This window comes from Gallus gallus, chromosome 2 (genome assembly GCF_016699485.2).
Source record: "Gallus gallus isolate bGalGal1 chromosome 2, bGalGal1.mat.broiler.GRCg7b, whole genome shotgun sequence".
NCBI classification, from domain to species: Eukaryota; Metazoa; Chordata; class Aves; order Galliformes; family Phasianidae; genus Gallus; species Gallus gallus.
The window spans coordinates 127,977,850-128,004,616 of NC_052533.1; the positions used below are offsets into that span (position 1 = coordinate 127,977,850).

At 37.8% G+C, this 26,767-nt stretch overlaps 2 protein-coding genes across 5 annotated transcripts in view; both read left to right on the forward strand.

Annotated features, from left to right (window-relative positions):
• POLR2K (RNA polymerase II subunit K) lies at window positions 1-2,819 on the forward strand. Of its 3 annotated transcripts, none has more exons than XM_015282966.4 (4): window positions 1-229; window positions 1,367-1,430; window positions 2,144-2,236; window positions 2,663-2,819. In XM_015282966.4, exons 2-4 carry the CDS (start codon window positions 1,370-1,372, stop codon window positions 2,683-2,685), a joined length of 177 nt encoding a protein of 58 aa, XP_015138452.1. In that variant the 5' UTR covers window positions 1-229; window positions 1,367-1,369; the 3' UTR covers window positions 2,686-2,819. The 3 variants fall into 3 exon arrangements, with proteins under 3 accessions (XP_015138452.1, XP_015138451.1, XP_040552303.1); XM_015282965.4 differs by having other exon boundaries at window positions 1-100; XM_040696369.2 differs by having other exon boundaries at window positions 158-982.
• Window positions 2,820-3,380: 561 nt separating this feature from the next.
• Window positions 3,381-26,767, forward strand: part of SPAG1 (sperm associated antigen 1) — a 35,613-nt gene continuing 12,226 nt past the window's right edge. Inside the window, exons 1-13 of one of the 2 annotated variants that reach the window (XM_025148061.3) lie at window positions 3,381-3,408; window positions 3,800-3,941; window positions 4,464-4,623; window positions 6,310-6,435; window positions 9,031-9,098; window positions 11,391-11,509; window positions 11,984-12,089; window positions 14,382-14,512; window positions 15,543-15,649; window positions 17,851-18,013; window positions 21,991-22,413; window positions 22,795-22,894; window positions 25,872-26,024. In XM_025148061.3, the coding sequence (XP_025003829.2) occupies window positions 3,802-3,941; window positions 4,464-4,623; window positions 6,310-6,435; window positions 9,031-9,098; window positions 11,391-11,509; window positions 11,984-12,089; window positions 14,382-14,512; window positions 15,543-15,649; window positions 17,851-18,013; window positions 21,991-22,413; window positions 22,795-22,894; window positions 25,872-26,024 (1,796 nt within the window). In that variant the 5' untranslated portion in view covers window positions 3,381-3,408; window positions 3,800-3,801. Of the gene's footprint in view, window positions 3,409-3,799; window positions 3,942-4,463; window positions 4,624-6,309; window positions 6,436-9,030; window positions 9,099-11,390; window positions 11,510-11,983; window positions 12,090-14,381; window positions 14,513-15,542; window positions 15,650-17,850; window positions 18,014-21,990; window positions 22,414-22,794; window positions 22,895-25,871; window positions 26,025-26,767 lie in introns of those variants that run through there. The other variant, XM_040696360.1, reaches the window with a different exon arrangement.

Consider the following 26,767-nt stretch of genomic DNA (forward strand, 5'->3'; position numbering starts at 1 on the left):
GTCATCATTCAGCGCCGAGGAGACGGCGAGTCGTGTGCGGGCCGGTGCAGCTTTCCGCTTCTCCCTGCCGGGTTGGTGGTGGTACCCTTCGCGGTGAGGGGTGAGTGGGGAAAGGCCCGCACAAAGCCGTTAAAATCCTTTGGGGGTCAGCGGGGGAGGAGGCGTGTCTGGCGCTGAACCGAGGCGGGCTGAGGGGCTGCCTGGTGCCGTTGTTTTCAAGCGCCAAGAGGTGACTGCCAAAATTTAATTGTAATCTACTGATACAATGTGATTATATTGCATGTATGTGAGCGTTCTACTGTGATAGAGGTAAAGCAAAGCCTTATTTAAAATTTACTGAGTTTAGTGGATTATCTCGAATTATCTTGAATGAGGTAGCATAATGGGGGCTTTAGCAAGGGGATTTGGCATTTACTAATCAGCCTCTCACCAACAAAGAATGAAATATTTCTGTCAAACCTCCAGTTGTAAAGCCATTCGTGTGTTTAGATTGGGACAAACTGAAGGTCAGGGGCATATACTAGGAAATTAAGTGAAAGCATCCCATAACCATGCTCAGCAACCTCAAAGAAAAACAAAACATGAATATATTTGTATTCTAGCCTAGACTTACACTGGGAAGGGAAAGAAAAGTGCTTTCTTTCTCTGTATGGTCACAACTTTAAAATGTATGTCTGCAACAGTACTTGCATGTTAGATGGGAGTTGCAAAAAATGAAATGTTTGTGGAGTAGTTGTCTGATACTGTGAAGGAATATTTGACTCCAAGTAAGGTTGAGCAACCTAAACTATTACAATAGGATGTGAACTGGTGCTTGGAGAGTACTGATGGTTATCTAATAGTTGACCAATTGGTAGTTATTTTAGGATTTTCATGGAATTTCTTCTCCCTCACTCCTGTTTATTCATTTCTTTTTAATGTCCATTATTCTTCTACCTACAGACAGCTCCCGGGATTTCTAATCAATTACATCAATGAAAAGGTAGATTGGGGTATCTAGTGTTATGAGAGAGCAAGGTTAAAACTCTTACCACCAGCAGGGGGGAGCAAAGAAAATATGGGGACATTACTGTTTAAAATTCTCTTTAATATAAAACAGCGTGCAGCCTCCATCTTCAGAGCTCTTTGATGGCTGATTATAAAGACCTGAGCTGACTGTTTTGAAGAGGAAGTTGAACTAGATGAATTTCTGAAGTCTCTTCCAATGTGAATCATCTTGTGTAGCATATATCAAACACAGCTTGAATATTTTTGTATTTATTTTAAAATACGTTTTTCAACTTCTGTCAACTGTAGATGGAGATATTGTAATATTTGTGTAAGCCCACAATGAAAAACATGTATTTTGTTTGTTGTTTTCGTTTAGAACATGGATTCACAGAAGGATGTTCAGCCTCCCAAGCAGCAGCCAATGATTTACATTTGTGGAGGTAAAGAAAAGACAATGATATTTGATGCTCTGATAATGTGGAATGTGCAGTCATAGTGCTGCAGAGTACAGAAATGTACATAACTGTGCCATGGATCCTGATGATCCATGAAGCTTTATGCATCGATGCTCCCACGTGCATGGACTACCTGTGGATATTGATGTGGAAGTTGCTCACTAGAACTTCTGTTGCTGTGTGGAGGTCCTGCATCTCTAGAGGACGACAGTGGAAATTTATTGCATCTTGGAGACAAGGTTTTTTGGAAATACAGTGTTGTCACTCAACTTTTACTAATGCTCAGTAGTCAAATTTTCTCTTACCTATACGCAAGTTAATAAAGTGAAAATTGGAGCTTTTGAATAGCCTCTGACTTTAAAAGTCTCTGACAAATTTTGGCTTAAGAAAATAAACTTGGTGGCTGGGAGGAGCTGAGATGAAGGTTTCGTTAGTGGAGCTTTGACTGTGGAATGTATTCTGTACAGTAATGTTTTGATAATTTTTAGCAATATAAGTTTGCCAATCCTTTTTTTTTTTTCCCCTTAACAGTATCTTAATATCATTCAGTTACTTATTAAAATACACTGCAATTATTTTCTATTATGCTGTATTTGGCAGTAAAAGGAATTTGACTATTATTACTTCTGAAAGTTATTTGTGCTTTAGCAGTGCTGTTTTTGTTCAACCATTGCCGTTCTCTTTCTCCATCATATCAGAATGTCATACAGAAAATGAAATAAAAGCAAGAGATCCAATCAGATGCCGAGAATGTGGGTACAGAATAATGTACAAGAAAAGAACAAAAAGATGTATCCTTTTACAAAATGCAATTGAATGCATTTGGGAAGCTACGGGGGCAAGGTGTGTAAGAAAACTGAAAATGAGAGTAATGATGCAAGGATCCTTCAAGGCCAAAAATCAACATATCAAACTACCATAGGGACATACATGGAGTGTAATTCAGGATTTTGTTTTTTGGTACTTTTCCATTTTTGAAGAAAGCTATAATAATCAATAATCTTGTGTGGCGTACCGTGAATGTTTCCTATTATACAGCCTTCTAAAAAGGGAAAGTGTTGTGGGGTTAATTATCAGAGCATTTCAGAAATTACTTGTACAGTTACTTGTGACTTCAGATTTATGCATTCTCTCTTTTTGTTCTCCCTCTGACCTCTTTCCTTTCCTGCATCTTCTTTTGAACTGCAACACGTTTTTCCTTAACTGCACAATTCCAGTGGTGGTTTTTGATGCCCGGTGATTTGACCTGAAGATATATTAATTTTATACTTCAGTTTAGTATTTCTGGCAACTTTGCTCTGTAAATCCATTGGTGTATAAATGCATAATTTTGTGGTTTAAGATATTGAAATATTAAACTTCACTGTGCTATTACTTGTCATACCATCACAATTCTGTCTATACTACTTTCAGAAATGGATTTCTTACTTAAATTTTAGTCAGAATGTGTAGAATTAGTATTGTAGTCATTTTTGAGTGTGGTATGATACTGCTGCGAGGGAGTGTGCAGAAAGCAACAGGGCTGGGTTTGTGTGAGGGTAACGTAAGGTTATGGGCAGTGGAGAGGCTCAGGGCAATTGGAAGAGCACGGGACCGATTTAGGCTGGATAAAAGACTACACTGAAAGCAAACCAGCGATGTTTTATGAAAGCTGAAACTCAACTGACGTATTTCTGAGGGGAATACCCTCTCTTGAAGTCAAATCATTTCTGGAACCCTTTTATTTATCAGTACAATGCTGGAAGTTATATTTAATAAACTATAAATGAAAACAGTGGCATGCATTTCTAATAGCCAGAACGCTAGAGAGCTGCAAGTCTAGAGACCACACTGCCAGTGCCCTCCGCACCCCTCAGCCCCGGCGCAGACAGCGCCTGACACTCCTTTCCTACGCCGCCGTGCAGCGGTCTTTCGCCATTGCTCCGCTGCGCATGCGCGGGGGAGGTGGGCGGCCACGGCGGAGGTGAGGGCCGTTCGGCGCGCGGGCCGGTGGGTGTCTGGGGTCGTCATGCAGCGCTGTTGCCTCCGCAGAGAGCCGACGGGGCTCTGCGGGCGCCTCGCAAGGGGGTGGTTGTGTGGGTTCCCGCGCCTTCTCTGTCGGTTTCCTGCCCCGCGCGCCGCCGGCCGCCATGTTGTACATAGCAACGGTTGCTGTGTTGCGATTGCTGCTTCTCTCAGTAGACCTCTGTGAGGAACACACTGTGTGACCAGGTCTTCAAATCGGAAGTTTTTCTTTTATAGCAATAATTCTACTGCAGATAGTACTCTGTGGCGTAAACACGGCTATTCCTTGAATTAGCATTGCTTCAAAATACATCTGAGTGCCCGGAGATTTTATTTCTTTTAATATTTAGTTATGGGTGACGAGTCAATAATGTATTCTCTGGACCAAGGGACTACTAAAACTTATCAAATACCTATTGGTCATCTCGACTACAAGTTCATTGAAAAATGTACAGACGTTCAACACCTGGAAAAGATTCTCAGGGTACTAAGGTAAATATTATATTTTCTGAACTTCCTTACTAATTGTATTCCCATTCTATTTCTCTTGAACCTCTCTGTGACTTTCCCATTTAAAAACTTGAAAATAAAATGCACTGTGAAAGTAATTGTGTTAAAAGCGTCCAGATGATTAAATGGAGAGTTAGAAATTCAAGTCCTCATTTAACCCATCCAAGAGGTTTGATAAATCATGCCAGCTTTTTCTCCCATTCTACTACTGTGTTTTTACAGAATCATATCTTTCCTGTTTGAGGCAATATCAGATGCTATGCCTGTCCCACTGTTGCTGAAAATTACAGTGACTTTTTTAATGAGTCCTTGGAACTGTGTTTGTATGTCTGCTGGAAAGTGGTTAACTGAAATTTTCTGATAAAAATCAAGAGGTGATAGATTTCAGTTGCAACAGGAAAACAGCCCTCTGTAGTCACTGTATACAGAAAAGTATGGACGTTTGTGGGGAATTCAGCATAATTTTGTTCTCTTGTGTAACCTACATCTGTGTTCATTTTAAAGGTCTGGTGAAGAGGGATGTTATCCTGACCTGACATTATTTTGTGAAAAGCGTATCGAGCATTTAGCACCAGGGAGCAGAGTTCTCAGAAAAGATAAGCCTGCAGCCACAGCAGCTGATTTTACAGCTGAAGAATGGGAAACAATTAATGGTGAACTGATGGTAAATATGACTAGTTTATTGTGGTCAGTAATGTAATCTCTTTGTTTTATCAGTCGTGAGTGATTGTTCGACCTCATCTTGTGCTTAAGTAGAAAGTGGTTCTTTGATTAAATGAAGAAATGATAGAAGGGTTCTGTTTTGGTTTCCTTTTTTTAATATTTATTGAGATAATGCTGATGAATCTTTAATACCTGTTATAACTCTACGGAACATATTTGTTTATTATTATTCATTTGAAAAAGCTCAAAACAATTGCAAACTGCATATAGGAAATGCACTTTTCACAATCTGTTCATGAAAGAGCAGATGATTTTTCAATACTGTTCAGTGTAGGAACTGAAGATCCCTTTATCCAACTGAAAATATTGAAGAAGTCTAGGTGGGCATAAGCATTTTAGATTATATTGTTTTATCTGAAAAACAGAATCTCTTGTAGTGTCATTCCTCAGTAGCGTCTCTTGCCTGTGATAGAAAATCCAGATGTGTATATCACAGAGTCACAGAATTATAGGGGCTGGAAGGGACTTCCAGAGATCATCGAGTCCAGCCCCCCTGCCAAAGCAGGGTCCCTATAGTAAGCTGCACTGCATCCAGGCAGGACTTGAGTATCTCCAGAGAAGGAGAATCCACAACCTCCCTGGGCAGCCTGTTCCTGTGCTCTATCAGCCTCACCATGAAGAAGTTTATTCGCAGAGTGGTGCAAAACTTCCTATGCTCCAGTTTATAGCCATTTCCCCTTGTCCTGTCCCCACAGACCGCTGAAAAGAGGTTGTCCATGTCCCTTTGACTCCCACACTTAAGATATTTGTAAACATTAATAAGATTCCCTCTGAGTCTTCTTTTCTCAAGGCTGAACAGACTCAGGTAGTCCGCCTTTCCTCATAGAGGAGATGCTCTAGGCCCTTTATCATCTTTGTGGCCCTCTGCTGGACTCTCTCCAGGAGATCCCTGTCTTTTTTGTACCGGGAGCCCAGACCTGGACAGAGTATTCCAGGTGAGACCTAACCAGGGCTGAGTAGAGGGGGAGGATCACCTCCCTTGACCTGCTGGCCACACTCCTTAAGTAATGAAGTAGTGCTTTTTATGGCCCAGAAGCAAACGTGCTATGAATTGAATTATGTAGGAGAATGTGAAGTAGCAAAACTAATCTTATGAGAAATTACACAAAACTATTTTTAAATAGATTATATGAAAAAATAGGTGAATGCTTTTTGTTGCTTTCTAAATCTAGAGGGTAAGTTAGAGGCAACTTTGTTCATAGCATGTTCTAATCAAATTATGCTATTTCTTTTTGAGACTATTTGTTTCCAGTCTCTTAAGGACGATTCTCCAAGTGCTTCTGGATAATTAAAAGCACTTCTACTTTTATTTTTGCATGTTTCTCTTTATAGCGGTTCCCCTTTTTGGACTCTAAAAGATGATAAAGGAAGGTGCACTTGCACTTTGTTCATCATTCAGTTTTCTTGAATTGGCGAAGTTATGAAGGGAAATAACCCTTTTAACTTAAGGAACTTAAGCTTATGTTTAAGCTTTTTAAGCTTGATTTTAAGCTTTATTTTTAATCTTCATCTTAATTGCTTTTCCTCATTAAGAGCTTTGCATTGTAAGGATAGTCGGAGGGTCATTGTAGACCATGGTGTGTATCTGTTGTACAGCTTTAAGGTACAGATTCTTACTTATTTTCAGAGCTGGGTGGCAGAAATGAATGAAGATGATAATAAACCAGAGTTTTTGAAAACAGGCACACTGCATGAAGGACAAGATAACTTGCCTCCTATTCGTTGTTCCAGCAGCTGTCTTCCTGCTTTCCAGGTATCTCCAATTTTCTAAAACGTTATTTTTACAAAAGTGTGTTAATTATGTCTTTCTAAAATCAGCAAATTCAGATTTTAAGAACTTCTATTCATTGAACCTCCCTTACTAGATTTATTTTGTTAACCATATTGTTTGTCATAGATTTATTTTGTTAATTTATTTTGTAAAATGCTTTAAGCTGTCTCGTAAGAGACCAATACTTAAACAAAACTGCCTCTTATATACTAGCATGCATCTTGTAATTATCTTTTAATCTTGATCAAGAGTTAATTTCTGAAGCAAATCTTAAACACACTTTTCTGTGTCCAATTCACATTTCAGGGTAGTGTTAAAGGGTATATACTAGGTTTATTTTGGAGGTTTCCTTTTTACTGGTGTGGAGTCATGGGACAAATTTTCCACAAATGAATGAAGATTGAGTACTTTATAACAGAATTCCCCTCTCTTACATGATACAGAAGTTTCTGAATTAACAATCCTGTTTCTGTTTCACACTGTCTTGGATTTTGAGGTTACATCTATACTGCGAAATAAAAGAGGGTCAGGGAGACTTCAGCAGATTCTTTGCCAAACACAGTACTACAGTGCAGGACATGCAATGCACATTCCAAGTTTTGTTTTAGGAAACTCCTTGATGATGTTATCTATACTATCTATACAGCCATCATATTATTTTGGATATTCCAAATAGAAAAAGAATACTGATTAGCTGGCTCAGAATAGTAATTTCTATCACAAGGGACCCAGCAGGTGGCCGAGTTTTTGCATCTGAACTAAGTCCAGTCTGCGCTCCGTTTTTTGGTCCAGGCATTATTCACTGAGCTACAGACCCTGTGGGATCCGTGCACTGAGAGTTCTAGCAAGAAACATGACAGTGGCAGAGGATGTTTTTAATGTTCTGCCTATAATACCAAGTACCAGAGCATGTAATACCAGTACACAGCATGCAAGCATAACCTTTTCATGAGAGGCTCTTGGATGAGAACAAGTGAAAAATTCCATACTCTGCTGGAGCCGTGGTTTGGTTACAATGACCTCAAGAATGTGAGATGTAGAATTTTAAGGATTTTTGAAATTTTGTGTCAACACTTCTGCTTTATTCCATTAAGGGATACACTCTTGCTGTATTAAAGTTGCATTTGTGTATGATACGTCATGAGTTTTCTTCTGAGAGTTTAACCATATGCTCATTTAAGCGATGTACTTCTGGATTGAAAAGATATTCTAAAAAATCAAAGTTTGTAACATACCCCAGAATGCATACATAATGATGTCATTTTCTAGGAAGCCATACTTAGGGTTAACTTCTCTAAACATGCATTCATCACTGAATGTGTTTGTCGTTTTGTCTAGCTTTTGAAAAACAGAACATTATGTGTAATTCTGAAGTCACATACTACAAAAGTTTATGTAACCTAGTATTACAGAGAGCTGCAAGTGTTTATAGGAAGGCACTCATTTGCATTATGTAAATCGAGGTGCTTATATTCAACTGCAGAAGTATTTCCTTGTTACAGTGTCACCACTGGTAAAGCTAGTTTAAGAGGTTGCTGCTGCTGGTTTCTTTGGTTCAGTTTATTGTGTGCTCACTTGCACTGGTACAGATGTTTAGGGGTTGCACTGTAATCTATATCAGATTGTTTGAACCCACATAATTGTAAATCTGCAATCCTACAAACAGTTACACCGGTCTAACTTGGTGAGAGATTGATTGCAAGGCAAGAGGAGGGTTGAACAAACAGCAAAGAGTACATGGGAATATTTTGAACTGGCTGTTCCACAATGGAATCCTGTTTGGAACCACACCTTGAATGTTGGAGTCAACAAGCAGGGAGAGATGTATCAGAAACAGTCTGACAAAGGTGGAAGAGATGCCAAAGGTGACAGCTATGGAAATACGTTCCGTTGGGACAGGAGATGGGTTGCCATACATGCTGGCTGAGTCATTTATTGGGATGGATTGTTGAAGGATAAATTATCCTAAGGATAAATTCTAGGTGACGCAAATACCATTGGTGGACCTTCTCTAAAAGCAAGAATGAGCGTAAATCATCTTGGAAATTAGCTCAGTTGGAATGTGTCAAAGAAGTACAAAGATGCTATCTAGAAGTCAAAGCAAATGTTCATTTTATACTTGTTTGGAAGCCTCCAGGGGCTGTGAGAAACTGGGCATTGCATTCCCTTGGGAATGGCAAGCCTAAAATGAGGTTAGTGATTCAATCTCAGCATTAAACATCTCATTACAAAGCTGGGGTTACCCAAGAGTTGATAGAGTTCCTTGCTGTGTTGAAAGTATGGTTTGGAAGATGGCAATTCAGTATACTTTTTAGAAAGAGCAGTGTGCCGCCTGAAAACTTTTATCCAGTGCCTCTATGATGTGTAACAGAGCAGTGCAGAGAAAGTCTGATTACAATGATACATCAAATGTATAAAGATGTTCCTTAAAGCTACACAAAATAAGTATTCAAGACCGTGCTGAAATTAGTCATGGCAGTGTTAATTAGTAGGGATATATGTTACAGAAATTAAAAAAAAAATAAGTGAGTTTCATCTTTTGGAAATTGTCTTACAGGCTGCCTGTTTCTTTTTCAGAATGAAAAGTTCCAAAACAAACAAAGAAATAAGAAAAACATACCACGGGATTACAGTGAATGGGATAAGTATGTCAAATCCTTTATATTTTCATTTTTATTAACTCTTATTTATTTGTTTTATAATGAAACACAGTGGTTTGTTTTATTTTTTTAAAGTATTGTCCAGAAACGCAGTATTAAGGTTAGCTTTTCAGGGAACTACAGTACTGCAAGGAAACTTAGGTTCTTCATAACAGTTCTGTTAAATTGCAGATGATGCACTGTGGTGCTACCAACTGAAAGTGAGTTAGTCTGTATTTCTTCTATCCAAGTGGTGTGAAGTACAATGAGTCAACAGAAAATACAAATAAAATGTGATTTTGTTTAATATTTCTTCTTTTCTTTTTCCAACATTCGAAATATAAAGTCTGGGGAGGTACATAAATTGGGGAATTAACGATAGCTTAATTGATCAAATTTATCAAATTTTCAAAATAAAATAATGGTGACACATCACAGATCGATGCCCCCAAATTATTGAATGTGAAGGAGATACACTTCTGTGTTATGCACAGTAGCAGCTTCCCTGCAGCTCCTTAAATGGTGCTGTAGAATCACAGAATCGCAGAGTCAGACTGAAAATACATGCCTTTCCAGTGTTCTTGGTGGGGAGCTTAATCTAGAGACAGTGAGGTGGGTGATGAAAGTTTTTAGTATCTCACTCTGCCACCAAAAAAACTCTACAGAAACCCTCTCTGCTTAAGACCTGCATATAGTTTATTGCCATAGAATCACAGAATTGCTCAGATTGGAAAAGACCTTAAGGATCATCAAGTGCAACCACAGCCTAACCATACTGCCCTAACTCTAACAACCCTCTGTTAAATCATGTCCCTGAGCACTGCATCCAAATGGTTTTTAAACACAACCAGGGATGGTGAGTCAACCATCTTCCTGGGGAGCCTATCCCAGTGCTTAACAACCCTTTCTATAATGAAGTTTTTCCTGATATCCAACCTAAACTTGTCCTGGCACAACTTGAGGCCATTTCCCATCATCCTGTCACCAGTGAGAAGAGCCCAGCCCTGCTCTCGCTGTAAACACCTTTCAGATATTGGAAGAGAGCAATAAGGTCTCCCCTCAGCCTCCTTTTCCCCAGACTAAACAGCCCCAGTTCCTTCAGTTGCTCCTAGCAGGGCATATTCTCCAAGCCCTTGTCATGCATATGTACTCCAGAAACTGTGGCCTTCCTACTCAAATGTTTTAAATACGTGGGTTATCAAAATAACTTCTGCAACAATTTATTCTTTCATCCCTCTTTACTCTGTATCATTTGAAGTAATCGTTTTTTAATGTTACTTGCAATTTTATGTATGTGCTCACCCTTTGTCGTTTGACATGCTGATAATAGTGGATTTTCCTGTATAGTATATAGGAAATATTTTGGATAATGTGGGCATACTGAAGCAGAAGTTATTTAGACTATTCTTGAACTAGGAAGTTTTTACTTACTTAAAAATCATTGTTTTGAAATGTGGTTAATTTATAATGAAAAAGTGAAAGTAGTGAAAGATGAGATTTATAAAGGAGCGCAGATAGTCTTACCTGAGGAGGTTTTGAATTGAGTAATTTTTCTGAATGATGTCCCTATCTCAGAAATAAATTATTCAGATTGTTGAGGTTATTGTGGAAAGCAAAGGCTATTTTTCATTAAGTCATAAATAGAAACGTGGTGTAGTGTAGCAATTGGTTATTACTGTATTTGTTTTATCGGATTATAGCAGCAATATTTATTCAGTATAAATCCCTAAACACTGTTTTCAGAAGCTACCTCAGAGTAACCATAGAAATATCTGAGACTGTTGTGAAATCTCTCTCAAGTTCATGCTATTAGTCACAATGAAGCCATTTATTCAGTGTTTTCAATAAAGGTTAATGCAGGTATTTGACAGGACTGGAATTGAGCCTGAAGATACAGTTTCATAAATGTCACCTGCCTTTATTTGGAGGCAGTGAGGAGGGGAGGCAGATATTTTGCTGATTTTTAGTTTGTTTGGTTTTGTTTGTTTTTAACAAGAAGGGAGGATGAAGGAATATTTGTTGTCTATTGTTTATATGTATGTGTGAATACATATATTTGTGCATCTGTGTGTATATGTGTGTATATTTGTATATACACAAAGATATGAGAGAAACAAACAATAACACAAGGAAAGGAGATAAGGCTAAACATCTTTTACCTAACAAGTAATGAATAATTGATCACTGCCTTTATGCCTGCTTAGCTTTGGTTTGTAATGGAAATATATCATTATGTTCTAAAAATAGAGGACTTCTGTTGTGCAGCATTGTTGTATTTGTTATTTGTATTAATTTAAGGTTCGATGTGGAAAAGGAGTGTTCTAAAATTGATGAAAGCAGTGAAGAAAATAACTCAAAAGCAAGATTTGTTAGTAGACCACCTCCACCTCTAATTGAAAAGCAAGTAAACACAACTGGTAATGTCCTAGAAGCATATTTTTTTATTTTCTTTGATTGTAGTACTCTATTGTTGAATGTGAATACAAATCAAATTGTATTATAGAGATGTCTTTATTTTTCAGCACCTAGAGATGCTAAAATTTCATAGAAGTTCATGATTAAAAACATAATCTTGGTTTTAATCATTGCTTATAATGTTTTATTGTGTTTGGGTTGAGAGAGCTAAGTAAAAATGTAAAGCACACTTCTGCTACTGTAATCCAGTGCTAGGGGTTAACCAATAACCATCACCTTGTATTCAGAATTTTATGCCTTATGAGAAGGATCTAGGTTGTTATTATAGAAATTATAAGGCAGTTTTGTCTTTTTATGATCAATGTTCTTTTAAAAATAATATAAGGAATATAACATTCAAAGTATTTTAGCTGACAATATTTTGATTGCATCTATGCAGACTGGTGGTTTTAACAACTATAAATATTTTCTTATAGGCATGACAAAGAAAGAGAAGATCTTCATTGCTACTCGGGAAAAAGAAAAGGGCAATGAAGCCTTTGCTAGTGGAGATTATGTGGAAGCAGTGACATATTACGCTCGGTGAGTAAATAGTGTGTTCCTTTATTTTAATAACTTTTACCTGTGAGTATTATTTTGAAAGCCGTAGTGACAATTAGATTATTTTCAACAGGGTGAAAGGATTTTACAGAAGAATACTTACAGCACTGTTGCATCCTGATACTAATTTTTATTTATTGTGAAGATAAATCAGGAAGGAATAGGTGAATAGTGATGGGACACAACTTTGCAGGCGTCACAAAGTTGTTCAGACTTCTCAAAACAGTTGAGATTCAAGGGCAGATGGGCAAAAATTAAATGTTATAGAATGTCTTGAGAAAACAGACTATTTAGAAATTAATTTGAAGTAATTATAGTGCATGATTATCTCAGTTTTTATTTAAAAAAAAAACTGACTTAATAACCTGTGCTTAGGAGAAAGAAAATTAATTGTGTACAACTTAATCATAACTGTGTAATTAGTAGCAGTCCACAAGAAAAGCGTATCATCTCAGTTTCAGCTGGGACAGAATTGTTTTCTTCAGAGTGTCTGGCAGGATGCTGTGTTTTGGTTCTAGGAGAAGAACAATGCTGATAATACACCAGTGTTTATAGTTGCTGCCAAGCAATGTTGTACAGAGCCAAGGCCATTCTCATCAAAGGGTCCGTGGAGCTGGGAGGGAACAGAGTGAGGACAGATGACTGTAACAGGCCACAGGGATGTTCCATTCCATATGACATCAAGCAGAAGGTGTTTTGAAGGGGATGGAAGTTCATCTCTCTCTCTTCTGCTGCTCATGGGCTAACTGGGCATGGGTTGGGAGATTGTGAACAATTGCTTGTGCATCACTCGTTATAAACACTTATTTATATATAAATGTAATAACTATTTTCCTTTTCTCTATCTTAGTAATTAGTTTTAGATCAGCCCATGAGTTCTCTTTTGTTTTTCTGGATCCTCTCCCCCATCCTGCTAGGAAGGGAGGGAGGAAGAGAGCAACTCTGTGGTGCTCAGCAACCTGCTAAGTTAAACCACAACTCATGTAGACACTGGATTAAAAAGAAAAAACAACTTGATCTTGCCTTTATTAGTGCTATATTCTATTTCAAGACCAGGATTTTGCATTTGCTGTTTTTTGAGCTTACTGTGAAGTCTGTCAGCTTGTTTCTTTGGCTTATTAAAGCCTTTCTTGACTAGAGTTCTGCCCTCTACTGTGTTAAGGACTGTTCCCCCTGCAACTGTGTATCAGCAAGGGACTTCCTGGGAGTGCCCTCTGCTCCATCTTAGAGACTGCTGGTGTTAAATGGTATTGGTCCTGCAGGGAGGCCTCTAGTAACTGATGGCTAGTTGGACTTCATACATCTTGTCACAGTTCTTTTAGCCTAACAGTCCAGTTAGTTTTCTCTCTACCTTATTGCCTGCTTAGGTAGTCCACATTTTACCTATTTGGCCATGAGGATACTGTTGCTTACTTCTAGAATCTTAAACTCTACTATGTCATGACTGCTGCAGCCACGGTGCCCAGGTGACCAAAAGGCCAATAACATCCTGGCCTGTAACAGAAATAGCGTGGCTAGCAGGACTAGAGAAGTGATTGTCCATTTGTATGAAGCACAGGTGAGACTGCATTTTGAATACTGTGCTCAGTTTTGGGTCCATCATTACAAGAAGGACACAGAGTTGCTCGAGCACGTGCAGAGGACAGCAATGAAGCTGATAAAGGGACTAGAAAACAGGACTTACACTCCCTTGTGACTGAGGAAATGGGATTGTTTCATCTGAAGAAAAGGAGGGTGAGAGGAGACTTCATCGCTCTCTACAGCTACCTGAAAGAGAGGTTGCAGCAAAGTGGGTGTTTGTCTCTTCTCAGGTGACATGTGATAGGGCAAGAGGAAATGATCTCAAGTTGCACCAGGGAAGCTTTAGATTGGATGCTCAGAATAATTTATTCATGGAGACTGTGAGCAAGCATTGGAACAGACTGCCCCCCTGGTTTAATGGTGAGACTTGTTAGGTAGGTCAGGTTGATGGTTGGATTTGGTGATCTTGAAGGTCTTTTCCAACCTAATTGATTCTGATTTTTGATACTCTAAAGGTATCATTTGACAGTTTGGTTTGAATTTATATGGATGAGCAGTGGGAGCCCTGAAGATAGTAAACGTAGTTGGTGAATAATGGCCTCTCTTCTTACAAGAACAAGTCTCTAACCACTTTGATTAAATTGTTACAACATTAATGTTGATACTAATAATGTTCAAAGATTCCAATAGTACATTGTTTCTATATTCAAACTTCCTAATGATGAGCCCAGTGTGATCAATACTCTTTTGCAGGAGTATATCTATACTACCCACTGCAGCTGCATATAATAACAAAGCTCAAGCAGAAATCAAACTTCAGGACTGGGACAGTGCTTTGCAGGATTGTGAGAAGGTGCTAGATATGGAACCTAGCAATGTAAAAGGTAGAGTTAAATATAAATCTGTCTTTCTATGTATTATTTATTTCTAGCAAATAAAATTGTTGTTTGTATCCATTCATGTTGTTAGTTGCTTTCACTGAGTTGAGTTCCAAGTATGAAGAAGAAAGCAATTAGCTTCCCAAAGTAATTTTAACAGTATTTTGGGAGTCAGGGAAGTTTTAAGCAGTCTACTGTGTTGTTCTGTGATGGCTATTCTTAGGCAACAGTGTGGAGCTAACTTCTGTTCTTTATATGATAAGTGTAAATCCTCTTATATTTGTGCAATACATTGTTTACGTAGTACCCATACTGAAGCATTAATTACCTTAAAAGCAACATGAAAACAATGAAAGTTGCTGGTTTAATCCTTTCTTAAGGTAAAGAAGTGCAGCTAACTGTATTTGCATGTGAAAAGTGGACAAATTGGAAAAACATGAGAAGATGCTTCACAGTGAAACTCCTGAGGGGTCTGGAATACCAGTCCTGTGAGGAGCGGCTGAGGGATCTGGGTGCGATTGCTCAATCTGGAGAAGAGGAGGCTGAGAGGAGACATTATTGCTCTCTATCTAGCGATAGGACGAGAGTTCTCAAGTTCTTCCAGGGGAGGTTCAGGTTGGATATTAGGAAAAATTTCTTCTCCAAAAGAGTGGTCAGGCACTGGAATGAGCTGCCTGGGGAGATGGTGGAGTCACCGTCTCTGCAGGTGTTCAAGAAACATGTAGATGTTGCACTAAGGGACATGGTTTAGTGGGAAATATTGGTGGTAGGTGGACAGTTGGAGTGGATGATCTTGGAGGTCTTTTCCAACCTTGGTGATTCTATGATTCACAAGTCATGATTCCTGTCTCAAAAGATGTCATGAAATTAGATTGCTAAAAACAGTGAAGAGAATCAGTAATACACTCATTATGAAGTAAATGCAATAAAGTTTAGAAATTGTTCTACACTCACACTTCATATTTATAGAAAAAGAATGAATTGTTATACACTTTATGCTTTAAAAGTGTATATAATACACTCTATTCTTTTATAGCTCTGTTGCGCCGTGCCACTGTTTACAATCAGCTGAAGAATTACCAGGCAGCTATGAAGGATCTGAATGCAGTATTATGCATTGAACCAGAAAATGCTGTAGCTAAGGTAAATGACTTGCATACGACTTGGAAAAGGTTGTAGGCAGTTGTAGAATAGAGTGCTTATCATTTATATTATTTGATTTGAATCTTAATTCTGAGGACACAATTATATACTGTGCCAATGATCAGTTTCCCGAGACCACTTAGCTGCCTGTGGTAGAAAGTAGGTACCTGAGTGTGACCAAACCTTCTCTTCTCGTACTTAGCTGTGAGAACCTGTAGGCGCTGAAGTCTTCTGTATTAAAGTAATGTAGGTGCCTGACATATAGCTGCTGAACATGCTCACAGTGTCAGTGTATTGACTGAAATTTCTTTCAAAAAGATCCATTGGGATAAATGTACTTGAAGTTTGATACATAATTCACAAGAAAAATTCATAAGAGATGCCAAACTTTTGTTCTTGTGTTAAAGCTAACCCGAAAGGAGAAGACCTAAGTTCTGTCTTTACTTCAATGTGTTCGGTGTTATAAATCTCATTTCTCATGTCCAGGCTAGGAAAAAAAAAAAAGTAAACAACCCTGCATACTTTATGAATAGGGATCTAGGAAAGCAGGATGCTTTATTCGAAAGCTCAAGGTCAGGATGTGGTCCTTGTACAAATACTACTTCAGCTACTTAGGAGGAAATTGGTTCTTGTTATTTCATTGGTATTTTCTTGTGGGTGATTTACAGCTTTGAACCTAGTCCTAGAATATGGATACCACCTGCCCTGAGAATTTTCAGTACTAGGCAGTTTTGATACTAAGCTGCTCTTTGCTTGTCCATCATGCTGCTACCCCTCAATTTTGGGGAATTGTCTCATCGTGTGAATTCTATTTAGTTCTTACTGTTGACACATTTTAAAACACTAGCAGCTTGCTGATTGCTTCTTCTTTCTGTGGAATTACTTGACCATTGCTATTGTTTGCACCAGAAAAGTCAGAGGTCTCAGCCTGTGTGTCAGATTAACAACCTATTGCATTCATGCCTGTTCTTGCAGATTACTTTCTAGCAGGAACAGTTCACATTAGTAGTGTGACTAGTTCCAGAGTTCGCATCAACCAAGGAATCTCCTTACTGCTTCTTTATCTTTTCAAACGTGTCTGTTTTGATTTGACTGCTAGAAGAGCTCTTTTGCTTTTTGTTTTCCCCTTTATAACACTGAACTTCTGAGTCTATGCTGACAAACTCCACAGAAGTCTTTGTGCAAAGGCTGTGCTAAGACTTGTAATGGTATTCATTGTGCGTACACTCTTCAGAGATCCAAAGACAGCAGTACCTCTGCTGAGTAATGCTTCTCTGCTGAAACAGATGTCGGTCCTTTGTCCTTATCTGTGCCAGCTCTTATGCCTTGGCTGAGACACCTAGAGGTGATACAGTGCTTGGCAGGCCATGTTTTTTAGTTGCTTTTTGATTGAAGGATCCTCAAAGCACGCTTGAGCTGAATAGGAGAATGTAGAACACAAACAAAATGAATGTTTGTATGCAGAGTCACTGAAGGAAGGGTAAATTGCTGGTCAGTAACTGGAATTGTTCAATGAATGTTGGCTTTTTCCTGTCCTTTTTCTTGTTGAAGTGAGTACTGAAATGGCACTTCTTTGTATGGCATTGAATACAAAACAAAAGAGTGCTTAATATTAGGTATATTTATATTGTTCTGAAAGTGTGAAGAGTTGTTGGGGCATTTTTTAAAATTATTCCGAAAATATTTAAGGAATGAGAGACCTTGAGGAACAAAACTTTTCATTATTCAACAGTGTCGTGCTGCACTGCTAAGAAGTTGTTACTGCTTCTAGTTCTATTTCTGTTGGTTACATTAGTCCATCAAATATCCATCAGACACTGAGTTCTCCATGGCATAAGCACTGATAAACTGGTCTAAGGCTTTTTCAGACACTCTACAAATAGCCTGTTTTCAGTGTGGCTCTTCTGAGTAGACCATGCCAGATATCATCATAGTGTGGTATGTTTATTCAGCTATTTATTTACGCTTAAGCAAAGAAAGATGCATATTTACTTAGGTGCTTTATTCTGAGTTTCTAAGAGACAGAAATTCAGTGTTAATCATGATTTTGATACTGACTGAGAAGTCACATTTATTTTCTCCAGTTTTATATTGATAACATTTATCTGGATAATTCTTCAGGATCTTTTGTATATTACTTAACAGAATGTATTTTCTAGATATAAAGGCTTCTGCTGTTACTGCTTATTTTTCTATTGCAGAAAAATCTGCTAGAGATTGAAAAGAAACTGAAAGAATTAAAGCCTGGATATAAGACCGAAGGCAGAGGAAAAAGAATACTTATTCAAGATATAGAGGATTCAGAAGGTGATGAAGAAGGAGGGGAAAATGCAGAAGTATGTGGAAGAAGCAGCAGAGATAAAAGTAATGTCATATCATTTCCTATTAATTTCAATCTGAGGAAAAAGACTAAAATTACATTCACTACTTAAAGTAGACCTGAATGTATTGGTCTGCAGCACTGCTGAGGTGAGGCTGCTGGCATAGGCAGAACTGTTGGCTTCAGGAGAAAGTGAGGCATCAACAGCCATTGAGGCTTGTACTGTCAAGTTGTTTGGGGTTCAGCTGCGTGTCTGGGCTCCAGTATGCCACAGAAAAACATCTTTGGGTTGGTTTCTACCCTTTTTATTGGTTCTTTAAGGTAATTTGGCAAGACAGCCATGTCTTTTCTGTTTTCCACAGCCTATGTAATTCTTTATCTTGAAATTAATTCAGTCTGTTGTTTCTTCAGTTACCAAAATGTTCTACTTACATGTGAATTGCAGACTGTAAAAGGCTGATTTAATAATGCACTATTTGCACAAGAGTTTAGGGAAAATATATTCTCAAAAGCAGTTTTTATCCACTAAGTCTCAGCAAATACCTTGAAAGAAAGGATGGGTCATGTCCCTAGCCCTATATATTAGTTAATTGGGGGTTGCTTTCCATTGACAGTATTCAGATGACTAAATGCCTTTTAGCTCCACAGGAAGACTCCCATTCATCTGATGAGAGGTTAGCCTTTTAAACATAGGGAAGTTTGTCAACTGACATCAGTGTCACATGTGTTCATGTGATATATTTAAGTTTTTTTGAGATTTAGATGGCAAGCATCTTCATAGATTGCTGTGTATTTTCACACAGAAACACAGAATCACACAGAACTGTAGGTGCTGGATGGGACCTCTGGACATCATCCAGTCCAATCCCCTGCTACAGCAGGATGCCTACAGTAGGTCTCATGGGAAAGCATCCAAATGGGTTTTGAATACCTCCAGAGAAGGAGACTTCACAGCCCCTCTGGGGAGCCTGTTCCAGTGCTCTGTCACCCTCACAGTAATGAAATTCATCCTCGTGTTTGTATAGAACTTCCCATGTTCCAGTTTGTGTCCATTACCCCTTGTCCTGTTGCTGGGCACCACTTATAAGAGTCTCGCCCCATCCACTTCACTCCTGCATTTTAGATATTTATAAACAGTGATGGGATCACTTCTCAGCCTCCCCTTCTTCAGGCTGAACAGCCCCAGGTCTCCCAGCCTTTCCTCATGCAGGAGATGCTCCAGGCCCCTAAACATCTTTGTAGCCCTAGTTTTAAAGTTTATACATTTATTTTAAATTACGTCTGGAAACAAATACGAAGATAATTCAGTTATTGAATAGATTTGATATATTCTGCCAACAGCAATAAGTAGACTAAGCATCTCAGTCTTCACAATTTACTTCCTATGTGGTATTAAATTTACTTGCTAGTACCAACTTAAGGTCCTTGTCATTATGACAGTACCAATCAGGTGTCTCTTTAACATGATTTGGAAACATTCTTAGACTGAAGAACATCCTCATACATTGGTCTTCTATCTTGTGACCTTCTTTTCTTTTACTAAATTGTTCTTTATGGTGGGATGTTGTTTAGGTTTTGATCAGGAAAAAAATGTCTCTGCAGATGAATTACATAGTGTAGATTAATTACACACTGTGTTCTCTGCTGATCTTGAGCATGTAGAGTTGTTTTGTTTCTTCGAAGTAATGCTTTATGCCCTTAAGTAAAAGGAGATATCCTCACAGTGGCTGATGGATGGCTTTCCAAAACAGATAGCGGTTGATAACACTCTTTGAGTTTCTCTTGTTGATTTTCTAAACAAATTTTATTAAATGGATATAGTATGTATGTGATCACACTTTCACTGTAATAGAAAGTTTATTTGCCACTGTGGCCTTGAGTAAGTGACCATGTCCATTCTCCTTATGGTTAGAAGCCTTATTGATGAACTCTTCTATGAGGATGTTTGTCCACCTTGTTAACCATTATAATTGCTATTCTGCATTCCCTGATCTTCTTTTCAGTGTGCTTTTTTAATTTATTATTATTATTATTTTTAGAATTGTAAACTCTGTGAAGAAGGAACTCTCATTTAGAAGTGGTGTGTGTAATGTCTAGTATTGGTGGGGCCCGACCCACTGTAGTTTTTAGGCTCTATTGAAAACTTGCAATGTGAGAAATTAGTTCATGTTAAAATATGCAGTGTTGAAAAATAACTCTAGAACTGAATTTGTAATCAACTTCCTGAAGTCAAGAAAACCCCTCAATTCCAGTGTCAGTGTAAATGTTGACCAGTAAGTTGTTTTCCATTCTTTATGACTACTTCTAAGCAGAGACCGGAATTATTTAAGAAATCTGCTCATTACGTGTTCTGGTTTAGAACAATCCAAGTTTCATTTCAGTCAGCTAAACCAAGAACATGTAATGCAGAATAGTTTAAATGACACAGTGTTGTCCAAAAGCAATATATTGAATAGATTTGAATTGAATAGATTGAATATATATATATTTATCTGTTAAGATTAGGGCGATTCCAGTTGCCTTCATATATAACTAGTCCAGAATGGATAAAACAATTGAAACTATTACTTGGCTTCATAGGAAGTGAACTCCTTGTGAAGTGTACTTAGATATTTTGCAGTTCATTCTGCATTTCATTTTGTGCCGTGCTTCTAAAGGAGATACACCTTGTGTAGGTGAAAATTCATTTTTAGTGAAACATGATGTAATCCATTATATAAACACGTGTCAAATATTTCTTTCAGAGTATTCGATAACTTTTGGCTTTTGACAGCCTTTCCGTTTTAAGTTGGTTCTTTTAGTGCTAGCAGGGTTTAAAATTCTTTTTTGGCATATTTAGCATTGCCACAGTTTTGCTGGACAGAAGTCTCAAAATAATGAAGCTTCATAAAAATGGAGGAAGGGGAAATAGAACAGATTTTTCTTATCATTGTTCCCATTGCAGAGTATCAGCTTACCAAAAAATAAAGGTATTTCAAATCAGAGAGGCTGAGATGGATTCAGAGCTTTTGTCTATTAGACACTAGAGAATCTAAACACTCATGTACGTATCTGTAGGAAACAAGACTCTAGTAGTTCTACTGCATATGGCATGAATTGTTTTCAAAAATCTTATGCTTTCCCATCCTGTTTGGTTTAATTTCAGTTACATTTTGTGCATCAGAAAATATCTTTCCATATTCAGTCAACTTTGGAAGTTTAGAGTCATTTGAAAGTATCGTTCTAATATAGGAGGACATGAAAAACTATTTGGTAGATGAACACATCAAGTTAGGGTAGATGAAAACCCAGCATTTAAATTAAATGCGCCAAGTGAGAATTAAAATGTTTGTATGCAGAGGTCCCTTAATGGAACTGGTAATTTCAATAGTCAGGCTTTCTACTGAAATAGGTATTTGAGTACTGGATTGGTAATCTGCTAATAATTCAGGTGAGTAAGGGATTTATGTATGTTAATATCCAATACTGTTAGTCTGTGATTTTTTCTAATTAATAGTAATGGTGAAAATTGAATTATCTGAGCTGTCTACAAAAGGCATATTGAACTTAGTTTAAATGAAGCCTTTTTGAGAATGTTTTATGAAATTTTATTCCACCTACAGGAAGGAGAGAAGAAGTCTAAAATGTGTAACATCACTGCTTTATTGGTTGTGTGTGCTGATTTTAACCTGCAAACGTTTTGATTTGGTCATGGAAAATCAGTGTTGCTATTTCAATATTCAGTATTTAAAGAGTTAATTTCAAGGTGAGCTCTGTTCCATTCTGACACTGCAGAACAGGGGTGTTCCCTTGTGCTCAGCAGTGAGAAATGAGATTTCATAGGAATACATTCTCAGTAATCATTACAGATCACTGCTAAGTAGGAACTTTCCTGTGTTTTCTGAGGCAAATCAATCTTTGTGAAATGCAGCTTTGTGAAGAATGTTGTGCTGTATTCTCTGGAAGTGCACCCCTCGTTTGGCGTGGCAGTAGTTTCTTCTGATGATGCAAGCTCTAACTCAGCTGATTAACTTCCTTGCAGAAATTGTCCTGCCAGTGAGAGGCGAGGCGGCTTTGGGGAAGGCTGAGATGGGGAACGCACAGAGAAAGTTTCACAGCAAAGGAGGTGGCTCCAAGCTGGAAGACAGAGGGACCCAGAAACAGAAGGAATCAACTGAGAGCGGATTAAAAAAAGGCACAGAAGAGAAAAAATCACAGAAAACAGACCATGAAGGTGAAGCCAATGGTTATTTAAATAGCAACCAAACAAGTGAAAGCCCTGAAGCTGGCCAGTCCTCCAGATCGCATGGAGCAGGGTCCCTGTCAGCTGGTGCTGCCCATTCGACTTCTCTTCCTCCAGCTGCTGCAAAACTGAAAAGCGAAGGAAACGAGTTATTTAAGAGTGGGCAGTTTGGAGAAGCTGTGCCCAAATACTCGGAAGCAATTGAGTATGTCATCAGTGTAGGTGAGTGTGATACGTTATACTTAAATTTAGAATTGTTGTTTATGTGATTTAAAGGAACTGCAGATGAACTAACCTAGCCTGTCCCTGGATTTTTGGCATGAGTTACTGTGCAGTGAATACTTAGTCATTGCTAGTAGAGGGTAATTCATGTAATACAAAATGAGGAAGAGGAGTAAAATATTCTTTTAACTTTCTGGGGACAAAGATGTTTGCATTTCTTTGTGTTTGAATAACTAAGTATTCTAGGTGACATAATAAAGGAAAGCTCCTTCCAGTTTTGTATCAAGAGCAGACTGCATCGCTGCAGTACAACTTACTGTATACAATTGCTTGAGTGTCATTTTAGTAATGGTCTTTGATTGTAATTGTAACTTCTTTTAGGAGAACGAAGTCCAGATGATTTAAGTATCTTGTACTCAAACAGAGCAGCGTGTTACTTAAAAGGAGGCAACTGCAGTGACTGTGTTCAAGATTGTAACAGGTAAATTGCAACCTTCTGTGTAGAGCAACAACATTCCTGATGATGATTAAACATTTTATGTGATATCTTATTACTGTACTTTGAATCCCTGTATAATCTGACAGACGCCTTTATTTGTCAGTTACATAAACAATCATGTGAAACTTAGGGAAGGAATAACATTTAACTGACTTAGAAGGCTTCTTGTATACACAAGTATGTGTGGAAGATTTACAGGTTTTATTATAAGAGCAGGCTTACTTCAATAATACTCACTCGTAACCTCAATGTGCAATCTTTATTAATCCATAATGCTTATCATAGTGTTGGAAATTACTTTCAAGCATTTGTGAGGTTCACGTGTCTGCTCTGTTTCTGTGGTGGTGTTATTTTTAAAATATATATTCAGCTTAGCTACGAACAATGATTACAGTTAAGAAACTGAGCTAAAATCCTTCCTGCTTATTATGGCTTTTAAGGATACGGGAGTGAGAGAAGATCAGACGCCTTCAGTAACTCGCAAACACTGCCTTCAACTAAATTATTAGTGTATTTCCAGATGTCTTTTGTTATATTTTCTTAAAAGGGTTAGTAAGACCAAGGCTTAAATGGCCAAGAGTATCTCAAGATGGTTGGGATACTTTAGGTTTTTTGTTTTGGTTGGTTGGTTGGTTGTTTTTTACATAGTAGTACCCAACTATTAAAAAAGCCACTCTAAATCTAAAATGTGTATGTAATGTAATTAACTGAGTATTTGACATACTGCATAAATTCTGCCTGACAAAAAAAGTTTTGTAGGAATTTCATCTGAAAAAATTGACTTGTTAACCACATTTGTTAAAGGAGATGTAGGATCATAGACAGCTGTCTCATTAAACAAGATGGCATACTTAACAGCCAACAGATAATTCAGGAGTTTTCTATTATAGAAGAGTTCAGCCAAAATCAGTAAAGCAATGACTTTGGTTTTTATATTCTTACTGACTGAAAGCTTATTTTCTCATTATTTTATCATGGTGTTCTTAATCTTGTGCATATTCAAGAACAAGTGATGCTTACTAAGCATAACGGAGGTGGAAGTAATGTATAATCTGGGGTGCAGAACAGCCAAACTACAGAAAGTAGGCAACGTCAGTTAAATTTACTCTAGGCAATACAATATAAGGGAAGATTTCCAAATAAGTTGCTTGATTTAATCAAGTAAAACTTGATGTAGTGCTTATGTTTGTGACATTAAAAGTATACGGATGTATTGAACATCTTCTAAGTTTTATCTGTGCAAGGCTTAATGAAAAGCCATCTGTTGGGTTACTGTTTGTCTCAAGTCTCTGATTTGGATATTTCTTGTTATTGTGAGTGAAACAAGGCTCCTACACTAACTTCATTTTCCCTAATTTAATATGGTGTATGGCTTGTTTCATCGATGTATTATCTTTACATTCTGCCCTGGGAAGAGAGTTTTCCTCCTGAAGTTTTTTTCAAGTAATGTCTTCCACTCCAAATAATAATAGTGGGGTTTTTTTTGTCATTCTGAATACTAGGAGCCTGAATATTGTGTTAGTTTTTGTCTGAGTTACAGAATGTGGAGCATTTTTGCAAAGTCTTTTTAAGAGCTGTGACATCATATGTTTTTGTATTTTTCAAATGCATTCATTAGGGTAAGGAGAGTTGGAGTGTTGGTATGCTTATAAAATAGAAATTGGAAATCTTTGTTCCAGAGATTGCAGTTTCTCTAGCTTTATGGAGGAGTGATGGTGAAAAACTAACTTAACAGCCAGGAAGATGAATAACATCCTGGGCCATACAGAGAGCCTGTGGATTAAGGGACATGATTATCCCCCCATACTCAGCACTTGTTAGACAACAGCTATGCTATGTTATTGCGTTGGATTTTGGTTTCCGTAGTACAAGAAAGGTATTGGTCAACTAGAATGAGTTGAGTGAAGTGTTGCCGAGGGGGCTGTGGGCTTTGTAATGCACGCCTGGAGGAGCTGGGTTTGCTCAGCTTGAGGAATGGCTTCGAGGGCTCCTAGCTGCAGGCAGCCAGGACCGATGAGGAGATCACCCAGAAGATGGAACCTGGCAGTGTATTGTAGGAGGATAAGTGACAGTAGGCAAAAACAAACCCAAGACTGTACATTAGAAGGAAATAAAACATTTCCCAATGGGGGACAGTAGGATGTTGTGACAGGCAGCCTAGGGTGGTTGTGCAGAAATTTCCCTGGAGGTTTTCAAAGCCTGACTGGATAAAGCTTTGAGCGACCTCTGTCTGATCTCAGCGCTGACTCCACATTTAGCAGAAGGTCAGACGAGAGACCTCTGAGTCTGAATTAGCTCATGATTCCATGACATCTAATTGCCTAGACTCACACTAATTTAAGTATTTTGATGTTTATCTTTTTGTCTTATTAGCAAGAATCAGTGATTAGTAAGAGGTAATATTTAATTGATAAAGCTTTTGTGGCTTCATGAAGTTACTGGCAAAGCACTTGATGTTCAGAAGTTCTGATTACACAGTATCAGGGATTGAGGCACAAACGAACAAAAGACAGGTAAAAACCTAAAAGGCAAACATAGACAGGGATATATTCATGTTTCATTAAATATATTTTTACATGAATATTTTCACATAAGGAAGAAGAATTAAAAGTTGTGTAGGCAAAAGCACAATATACTTGAAATTCATGTAGGTCTAGGCATGACTCGAGAAAAATAACTTTTAACAACTGTCATTTTGTTACTCTAATCACCAGGAAAGGATTCGTTCTGCAGATGGAAGATGTTGGATGGCAAAAGCACTAACGATTTCTTAACTGCATTTCATTTAGGGCATTAATAATAAACCACTCAACAGTGTCTTCCTGGGTTATGTTACTGTAAGACAAATCTGAAATCACACAGTTGTTCCATATGGTTGTATATATAATAAAATAGTTGTACTGCTATCATTTACTTTTTTCTGCTTTAACGTTATATATCTCTTCTGGTTTTTTTCCAGAGCTCTGGAGCTTCAGCCATTTTCCCTTAAGCCTCTTCTACGACGAGCAATGGCATATGAGTCTATGGAGCGGTATCGACAGGCATATGTTGATTACAAAACAGTCCTACAAATAGACAGCAGCATACAAGCAGCAAATGACAGTGTTAATAGGTAAATGCACTTTGTACGTTTTCTACACATCAGTCCAAATAGAGGAATATAGTTCAGTTTTGCTGAGTCTGTCATTTCTGCATTTATCCCACAGCAAGGTCATCACAACTAGCGTGTTAGAACTAGAGAACTGTCTGTTTACTTTTGTTGTTTTCCCACAGCTTAACAGTTGCCCTCTGCAGCAGTGAGCCACGTTTTTCTTTTTGAATTATAATATTAAAAGCCTTTTGGATTTTTTGGACTGGGACTTCAACTTCTTTCCCAACTTGTATTTGATACCATGTAAAGTAATATTTTAAGTCTATACCTTTTCTCTGACATTTCTGTTTCCTTAATTTACTAGCACTCTTCATGTGGCAACTAAGATTTATGTTATGTTCAGTATGCTGCAGTTGTGTATACACTGGAGCAGCTTGTTGCAGTGATTGGCTACAAAACTTAGAGATGTAAAAAAAATAAAATAACAGATTGCTTAGAGATACATTACAGTATCTTACTATAAGATACTATATATTAATTGCTCATTATTATGAGTGTTTATACAATTTTATTCACATTAACATGTTGAAAGGTGCATAAGTGCACAAATGACAGGATTTTCATGTTGATTTTCTTTCCTTTTTCCTTTTATTGGACAAAAAAATACTTATGAAAGCAAAACAGACATTAAATTTTGAGCAGGACCCCACGTTCGTGCAACTTTTTACAATGGAATCTAATACTTTCCTTCTTAAGGCAAGGTC

Bases quoted from the DNA above. Each gene is read 5' to 3' on its own strand.
- POLR2K (XM_015282966.4), top strand. From the start codon at position 1,370: ATGGATTCACAGAAGGATGTTCAGCCTCCCAAGCAGCAGCCAATGATT. The intron at 1,431-2,143 runs GTAAAGAAAAGA...CCATCATATCAG, and splicing joins AATGATTTACATTTGTGGAG to AATGTCATACAGAAAATGAA. The intron at 2,237-2,662 runs GTATCCTTTTAC...GCACAATTCCAG, and splicing joins CAAGAAAAGAACAAAAAGAT to TGGTGGTTTTTGATGCCCGG.